This window comes from Parasteatoda tepidariorum, chromosome 7 (assembly GCF_043381705.1).
Source record: "Parasteatoda tepidariorum isolate YZ-2023 chromosome 7, CAS_Ptep_4.0, whole genome shotgun sequence".
NCBI classification, from domain to species: domain Eukaryota; kingdom Metazoa; phylum Arthropoda; class Arachnida; order Araneae; family Theridiidae; genus Parasteatoda; species Parasteatoda tepidariorum.
The window spans coordinates 45,314,817-45,324,993 of NC_092210.1; the positions used below are offsets into that span (position 1 = coordinate 45,314,817).

At 29.2% G+C, this 10,177-nt stretch overlaps 1 protein-coding gene across 1 annotated transcript; it reads right to left on the minus strand.

Annotated features, from left to right (window-relative positions):
• LOC122272318 (craniofacial development protein 2-like) lies at window positions 1-798 on the minus strand. Its single transcript, XM_043055840.1, has one exon. The coding sequence runs from the start codon at window positions 796-798 to the stop codon at window positions 1-3; it is 798 nt and encodes a 265-aa protein (XP_042911774.1).
• Between the last annotated feature and the right edge of the window lie 9,379 nt (window positions 799-10,177).

A 10,177-nucleotide genomic window follows, 5' to 3' on the forward strand; every position in this document is an offset into this window, starting at 1 on the left:
TTATGCATCTTCCTCCCCATGGTTATCCTTAGATTCTTCAAGGTTACTGTCAATTTGATTCCGGAATTTGAGCTTAATTGCCTCATCTTTTAGTTGTTTACGGTCAAACTTTTCCAAACATTTTCCTCGAATCTTTCGAATGTTGGAGATTCTAGCTCGTAGTTTTGCTATTATTAAGAAGCGGTCTGAATCTAAGTTGGCACCTCGGTAGGTTCTTACGTCTTCAATATCCGATTTATGCCTGGAATCAATCAAAAAATGATCGATTTGATTGTATGTGATCCCATCAGGAGATCGCCAGGTCATTTTATGTATCCTCTTATGCTGGAACATCGTGCTTGGTATGATCATATTATGATCTGCAGCAAAGTCAATAAGTCGCTTTCCATTGTCGCTTGAAATGTCATGGAGACTAAATTTGCCAATTATTGATCTAAATTCTTTTTCCTTGCCAATTTTTGCATTTGCATCCCCTGGTAACACTTTGACATCATTTTTTGGGCAGGATGCATATAAAGCATGCAGTTCTTCATAAAAGAGCTCCTTTTCCACACTGTCCTTGTCTTCAGTTGGAGCATGAAAGGTAATGAAACTGTAGTTGAAAAAAGCTCCCTTAATCCTAATTTTACATAGTCTGGATGATTTGGTGACATAATCTATTAATAATGGCCTTATCCTTTTACTCAGGATAAAGCCTGTTCCAAATATGTGTTTCTTCTTATCACAACTATAGATAACTGTGTGATTTTTCTTTTCAATTATTCCATCTCCAGTCCATCTGACTTCTTGGATGGCCATTATATCGATAATGAATATTCAGTCATTCAAAAGAAAAATTTCCTAGTTTTACTTCCTACAATTAAAATTGATTAATAAAATTATATAATTAATAAATTATAATTAATTATATAATTTTACTAATTATATAATTATTAATTAAATAATTATTAATTATATAGTTATTAATTATATAATTATTAATTATATAATTATTAATTATATAATTATTAATTATATAATTATTAATTATATAATTATTAATTATATAATTATTAATTATATAATTATTAATTATATAATTATTAATTATATAATTATTAATTATATAATTATTAATTATATAATTATTAATTATATAATTATTAATTATATAATTATTAATTATATAATTATTAATTATATAATTATTAATTATATAATTATTAATTATATAATTATTAATTATATAATTATTAATTATATAATTATTAATTATATAATTATTAATTATATAATTATTAATTATATAATTATTAATTATATAATTATTAATTATATAATTATTAATTATATAATTATTAATTATATAATTATTAATTATATAATTATTAATTATATAATTATTAATTATATAATTATTAATTATATAATTATTAATTATATAATTATTAATTATATAATTATTAATTATATAATTATTAATTATATAATTATTAATTATATAATTATTAATTATATAATTATTAATTATATAATTATTAATTATATAATTATTAATTATATAATTATTAATTATATAATTATTAATTATATAATTATTAATTATATAATTATTAATTATATAATTATTAATTATATAATTATTAATTATANAAAGCAATGACATGTTTAATATTTTTTTTTAACAGCTTCGAAAGAGACCAAATTTTTCCAATTCATTATTTTGAGAACTCAATGATCTTTCTCTGCTGCATCTATTCACAAGTTTAGGTCTCTCTTTGTATTGTTTGGTCTAGCTGACAATTGTTTCTTCAAGAATGTTCGATCTTATGCGGATAAAAAAAACTAGTATGGATCCTTTCAAAACATAAAAGATATTAAAAAATAAGGAAACCTCCCCCCCCCTCTTACACGGATCTCTGTATCCTCAATTAGCTACGTTATTTATGCCCTTAAAAATCCATAATCTGAAATATTAGAGTTTATACATTGCATAAGACCAGATTTGAAGCTCTTGAAAAATTTTTCTAATGAGACTTAAAAAAGTCTATTCAAATTTATACTTGTAGTAAGTATTCCTTGATTGAGAACTTTTTTCTGGTGACATAGTACACATTGTGCTGCATAGAACATTTACTGTGTGACATAAAAAGCTGCCACAGGTGTCTGAGTCTAAGTAAAACAGACTAGTATTAGCAAGAATGGAAAACTACCTTGCAACTTCACATTTCCAGAGTCGGGTCATTATAATCTCTTACATAAAAATAAATAAATAAAACAGAATGTGATGACTGTTGCTAAATCACATACCTCTTTTAGTTTAGGACTTTCCAACGGTTAAAAGTGTTTAACACAGCTAATTGTGAATAATTGGGAGACTATTTTAATTATACTCTCCTATGAAAAACTTTTTTAAAAAATGCAATCAGAAGCATTTTACAAAATTTAATAAAAATGTTAAGCAAACAATATCAATATTTAATGTTTATTTATTTGAGTTTATTAAAGTGAGGCAATTTATATATAATTGAAACTAATCTTGTAAGTTATAATGTCTTAGTATTTTTTTCAATGCTGTTGTATAAATAAATTTTGAAGCTGTATTAATATCTCATTGAATCTCTTAATAAGATAAGTAGGTCCTGATGTAATTAGTATAGCTACCATAATTATGTCTATAGTACAGAGGTTTGGACATCATGTTAACCTTTTTCGTAAGGTGGTGCAAACAAATAAACCAGTTTTTAAAGCACAAATTCCAATACATTGGGGGTAGAACAATGCTAATATCAGTATAATGCTGGTCTTGGTTTTATGACAGATACCAGTATCACTAAAACTAGTATGAAACTGGTTTATAAAACAGAGATCCTGGTATAACGATGGATCTAGTTTGAAGCAAACTTATGAAACACCAGCTCTGACACCATACCAGAACCAGTATTATACCAGCTTATGAAACACGGGTTTCGATATGATTGTCAAATCCGGTATCGTAACGGAACTCATATGATACCAGCTTATGAAACACCTGTTTCGGTATAATATTGGGTCTGGTATATTACTGTCATACCGGATTCAATGTCATACCGGAATCAGTGTTTCATAAGGCGGTAAAAATTTTTTTATACCGGAAATCATATTTCCCTATAGGGAACGCTTGAACAGATGCGACCGAGATGTGTGAACAGAAAGCTCATTTAAAAAGCTTTTAATTAGATGATGAATAGTTGTTTCTAAATAATAAGGTGTTTTTGAAATAACCAATTAAAGTAACTAATAAAAAACGCTACATAGAAATGAAAGCTTATTAATTGCTTAATTTGCGTGTATATATATATACAGTCCCTAGACAAATTATTAGACACACTATAAGATTATATGTAAAATCTTAATTATCAGGTGATACTATACAGCTTTATTATTTTTACGCCACTGAAACCGGTTTGAAACTTGTTTACATTCGTATGTCAACTGGTTAAATTAGGCGATATGTAATATAAATTCGACGATTGGATAAATTAGACGATATATTATAAAAATATAGAATATTTATTGCATCAGGTATTATATTATTATATTGTAATAATTAGATAAAATTTTTACACACACTATAGTTTTTTAATAATTACATGTTTTGCACGAGTTTTTATGCAATGTTTTTATATTTAAACATACATGTAAAGGGCTTTTATTCAAGAGATTTTTTATAAACTTCCTATTTGTATTTATTTTTAACGTATTGCATTACAATCTTAACCAGTTGATACACGAACGTAAAACAAGTGCAAACCGGTTTCTGCCGCGTAAAAGCAATAAAGCTGTATATTATCACCTGACAATTATGACTTTACATAGAATTTATATATATATATATATATATATATATATACGCTCGCCAACCCCCGATAACTGCTACGCAATTACATTTTTGTTCGCTTCGCCAACAAAATTAAAGTCGTTTTCCTGGAGATTAGCTGGCAATTTTTCTGCACCAACATCACATAGAGAGAATATGATAGGATTGTAAAATGTCAGAGGTTTTTATTATCAGCATTATAAACTTATATAAAGCAATTTTAATACAAACAATATTAAAAACTTATATGAAGCGAGAAAGCAATATTATTTAACACATTACTATAGGGTATTAGCCGGTGATTAATCTCCGTACATAACGCGTGGCAGAGTTGTGATCGCCAAGCTGGGCGATGTTGTAACCTAATCGTGATTCTGATTGATTTAGATTTTAGCGTTATTTTTGAATGTTCAACGGTATATGTTATTTCAGACGTCCGTTAGTTCTACGTTGGATACCGGCTGGTAAGGTTAGTTTTGCTTATGGTCAATAAGATCGAAGGTATGCGGGCAGTCATCATAAAAAGATACTTTAGAAAAAAAATGTCATCGTAGTCCGGTACCACAAACGCCATTTTCGATTCGTATTTCGCCAAATTTATGTGGCGACGGAGGTACACAGATTCTATTCATGATAAATTTAGACAGTATCTAACTGCTATTAGAGAATTCGGTGCACCTAAATCTGAGAATATTCATGCTTAACGAAGAAGTGAATTGTTTTTTTTAAATTTTCTTTCTGTGCTTACTCCATTAATTTTTGTTTCGATTCAAAATGCATTTTATTGGCTTATTAATTTTGCTCATATCGGGTTTCTGCAATTTTATAAGGTTTTGGCCGATGTTTTGTTGAAATTTTCCAATGTTTTATTGAAATACATTATATTTTGTCAGCCATTCCTGTTACCACGGTGTTCCAAACAAATAGGAATGGCGCCAAACATAAGTCGCCAATTTTGCCAAGGGGCACCCTCAAGTATATTTTTACCCCTAACTCAAATCATTGTTGATCTTATAGGATGCCGGACTCTCCCTATATGGTGCTTCATCTCCCTCCCCCCTGTAATTTAAATTTTAAACTGAAAGCAATTAAAACCAAATGAAAAAAATATTTTAAAATATGGCAAACAAATTAAAACATGTAATATTAATAAGTTGATGCTGAGTAATATTTCAAAAGCGAAAACCATTGCAAGTAATAGCCCAATTAACTTCAATACTGTCGAATAACAAAATATTTCAGTTTCGATCAGACAAAAAACAAATTATATTATAAAAACATATGTAACTGAAATTCGACAAATTAAATTAAGCAATTTAATTTTTTTTGTCATATTTAATACTAATAAAAAAAAAACAAATGAAAAATTAAATAATTATGTTATCAATGATCAATAAACATTTTTGTCTGAATTGTTATAAAAAAATAAGGTGAAAACAATAAGATTAAAAATTATTTACAATAGATCTCTGAATATTCACAAATTCTGAATATTCACTATGTACATTTTTCATTGATTTTTTTTCACATCATTTTGTGTACCAATGATTTGCACTTTTACGCATTATTTAAGAAATATCTCAAACAAATATGAACTGTTAATTAATATTTCCGGCTGAACGATTTTTTGAAAGTAAGTAAAAAACAATTGAAAGCAAGGATAAACAATGATAAAATTAAAACCTCATTATATAAAACATTTTTTATCAATTTCTTTTCCATACTATTCGTTTTCATTTAAACGTCTGGGGCCCTATTACCAGCTTCACGGAATCTGATTCCGATCGAAATGAAACTCTCGTGACGTCATAAATCCGTGAATGTCAGTTAAGTCGTATTACGAGCTCTTGATTCCACTCGGAACTAAATTCCGATGCGAAATTATTACGAATCCCATTCCGGCAGGTTTAAAGGCCTGTTTACACGGTCCAATTTCTTGAATCCGAGAAATTGGTCGGATTTCTCTGTCCAAGAAATTGGATGATTCGTTGACANAAAGCAATGACATGTTTAATATTTTTTTTTAACAGCTTCGAAAGAGACCAAATTTTTCCAATTCATTATTTTGAGAACTCAACGATCTTTCTCTGCTGCATCGATCCACAAGTTTAGGTCGCTCTTTATATTGTAAGGTCTAGCTGAAAAAAATTTCTTCAAGAATGTTCTATCCTATGTGGATTCAAAAAACTAGTATGGATCCTTACAAAACATAAAAGATAGTAAAAAATAAGGAACCCCCCCCCTCTAACTCTCTGTATCCTCAGTTAGCTACGTTATTTATTCCCTTAAAAATCCATAATCTGAAATATTAGAATTCATACATTGCATAAGACCAGATTTGAGGTTCTTGAAAAAAATTTCTAATGAGACTTAAAAAAGTATATTCAAATTTAGAGTAAGTATTCCTTAATTGAGAACTCTTTTCTGGTGACATAGTACACAATGTGCTGCATAGAACATTTACTGTGTGACATAAAAAACTGCCACACGTGTCTGAGTCTAAGTAAAGCAGGCTAGTATTAGCAAGAATGGAAAACTACCTTGCAAGTTTCCCTTGTAACTTCACACTTCCGGAGTCGGGTCATTATAATCTCTTACATAAAAATAAATAAATAAAACAGAATGTGATGACTGTAGCTAAATCACATACCTCTTTTAGTTTAGGACTTTCCAATGGTTAAAAGTGTTTAACACAGCTAATCGTAAATACTTGGGAGACAATTTTAATTATACTCTCCTATGAATAACTTTTTTAAAAAATGCAATCAGAGGCATTTTACAAAATTTAATTTAAATGTTAAACACACAATATCAATATTTAATGTTTATTTATTTGAGTTTATTAAAATGAGGCAATTTATATATAATTGAAACTAATCTTGTAAGTTATAATGACTTAGTATTTTTTTCAATGCTGTTGTATAAATAAATTTTGAAACTGTATTAATTTATCATCGAATCTCTAAATAAGATAACTAGGTCCTGATGTAATTAGTATGGCTACCATAATTATGTCCATAGTACAGAGGTTTGGACATCATGTTAACCTTTTTCGTAAGGTGGTGTAAAAAAATAAACCAGTTTTTAAAGCACGAATTCCAATATATTGGGTATATATAGAACAATGTTAATATCAGTATAATGCAGGTTTTGGTTTTATGACAGATACCAGTATCACTAAAACTAGTATGAAACTGGTTTATGAAACAGAGATCCTGCTATAACGATGGATCTAGCATGATGCAAACTTATGAAAAACCAGCTCTGACATCATACCAGAACCAGTATTATACCGGCTTATGAAACACGGGTTTCGATATGATTGTCAGATCCGGTATCGTAACGGAACTCATATGATACCAGCTTATGAAACACCGGTTTCGGTACAATATTGAGTCTGGTATATTACTGTCATACCGGATTCAGTGTTACATAAACCGGAATAATTTCTTTTATACCGGAAATCATATTTTCCTATAGGGAACGCTTGAACAGATGCGACCGAAGTGTCCGAACAGAAAGCTCATTTAAAATGCTTTTAATTAGATGATGAATAGTTGTTTCTAAATATAAGGTGTTTTTGAAATAACCAATTAAAATGTTAACTAGTTCAATTAGGTGATATGTAATATAAATTCGACGATTGGATAAATTAGATGATATATTATTAAAATACAGAATATTTATTGCATCAGGTATTTTTTTATTATGGTGTAATAATTAGATAAAATTATTACACGCACTGAAGTCTTTTAATAATTACACGTTTTGCACGAGTTCATATGCAATGTTTTTATATTTAAACATACATGTAATGGGCCTTTATTCAGGAGACTTTTTATAAACTTCCTATTTGTATTTATTTTTAACGTATAGCATTACAATGTTAACCAATTAATACATGAACGTAAACAAGTGCTAACCGGTTTCGGCCGCGTAAAAGCAATAAAGCTGTATATTATCACCTGATAATTAAGACTTTACGTAGTATTTATTTATATATATATATANAAAATGTTTTTCAATTGCATTAAAACGTAATTTATTTATTTAATACAGTCAAACCCCGCTATAGTGAACCTTCAAGGGACCGAAATTTCGGTTCACTATAACCGGGTGTTCACTATATCCGTTACGCAGGCAATTTAAATAATGGTTCCCAAACTCCTCCCTTTTATAACACATTATTCAAATAAATGACTGAAAAATATTTTGTAGTAGCAAAAAATGCGTTATTTTTCATTACTCTTCGTCTTGCGTACAAAAAAAATTTGTAATTTTTAGCTGATGAGCAATCCTCAACTTTAGATATGGAAACACTTCCCGAATTTATGGAAACTTAATTTTTCCTGAATTTCTGTTATTCTGTTTTTTAAACCTGTTTAACCTGCCATTCGAGCACATAAAAGTAGTCTCATAAAAGCACTTAGCAAATTCATCGACATTTGTCCAAATACTGAAAGATTGCGGCTTCTTCGAATGGTGAACCACTTCAGTAATGCTTCTTCAACATCCTTGTGATCTGCTTTTCTCAACTTTTTTCTGCCATCAAAATATTTTTCATGAGCAGAAATTATTAATTGTCTATTTTTCCATATGTTACAAATTTCAGATTTGGATAGTTTATATTCCCTGAAAATATCAGTTTGATTGCATCCATTTTCAATTTTTCTGATTATGCCCATTCTATCATCAAAGGAGAACGTTTTATGTTTACTGTTCGCCATAGTTAAATTTGAGACACTTGTTTGCAGGTTTTTTTTTAACTGAACTGAGAGCAAACAGGAGCTGAAATGAGGGCATTATCAGCACATATTAGTATCCAACCCTTTGACCAATAATGAATAATTACTCATTCCATCTGACAGAAAATGCATCAGCTGCATCATCTGCCTGGGTTGGAAACATATGCTTGATTTGTTTAGAGAAAGGAAAGTGAGATAAAAGAAGCAAACGAGGAAAAATGCTTATCACTACATTCCCCTCTATAAATATATTTAAAAATCGGTATATGTATTTATTTTGAAGTAGACATTTCAAAATTATTACAAAAAAATGAAGAAAAAAATCAGTTGAAGATAGAAAAAAGTTCATTATATCCAATTTCCTCACTTTTTGGGTTCACTATATCCGGGAGTTCACTATAAACCGTGTTCACTATAGCGGGGTTTGACTGTATATATATATATATATATATAATACACAAAAAATCACTTTATAAATAAAATTTCTAAGATCAAAGGAGGTAATTACCGATCCAAGAAATCCACTTGCTCCAGTGATAAACAAAGTCTTTCCGTCATAAAAATCGGACACTCGTTCGAACTCTCTCTTTTTATCTTCCTCGCACATATTCTTTCAGTCGAATAAATAGCAAAATATTGTTTCACAAACACCAGCCTTCTTCAACTTAAGTGTATTTTTCGATTCTACGGGAAGAAATAATAAAATTTGTATTGTTTGTACTGCTGTATGCTGAAAAGACTTCAGTCCTGCCAACTACTTTTTGAAAAAACTGAAAAGAAAACTATTTTCTACTTTTCCAGGCAGTCTGGGAAATCTAAAATAAAATATGGCATAAGCACATATCCTTCAACGTTTTTTTTTCTTCTGAATTTTCGCAGTAATAGGAAATATAGTATAAATAGCATAGGAAAAGAAGAAAATAGTAGTTGTAATTTTTTTAGCTTCCTTGAGAAGTAGTTGGCAAGACCTTCCTGTAAAATCAATTCGTTTTTTTTTAAAAATTAGATGAGTTAAATTTTGCAAAGCAATGACATGTTTAATATTTATCTAACTTCAAGTAAGCTTAATCTGCTCTTTTTTCATTCTTCTACCATTCTAAGGATAATTTGCTTCAACAGCTAAGAAGCCATAATAACATTTATTTTCTTTTCATTGCCCAAGATCTATACAATTATACTATGAGTCATGAAATAAAATAAGAAATTGTACAAATTACAGGAATGCATCACTCAGAGAGAGAAAACAGTGTCTTACAAAAACAGTCTTGTGTCTTATGAAAAGACAATAACACTCGGTGATAAGGATTCCTCTCGATTGTCAGCAGTGAAGTAACTTTGATTCATCAGGACGGTGTGATGGGTTTAGTCTTGTCCTACCACAGTTTGAATCGAGGTCCAATTTTCCGGACTGCGCTTGGTCGATTGTCTCTGTACTGTGTCTGACTGCACTTTCTTTGATTTTGTTTTGTTATTTCGAAATCCACTCTAATGAAAAATCCCCGCTGACCAGAAGAGTTCACGTGCTGCTAGGAAATATAATGTAAAGGACGGTTGATCACTAATCACCATCTGTTTTACGATGTCAGTTGTGATA

What these genes read in the sequence shown, in the direction of transcription:
- LOC122272318 (XM_043055840.1), bottom strand. Translation starts at nt 798, where the DNA reads ATGGCCATCCAAGAAGTCAGATGGACTGGAGATGGAATAATTGAAAAG.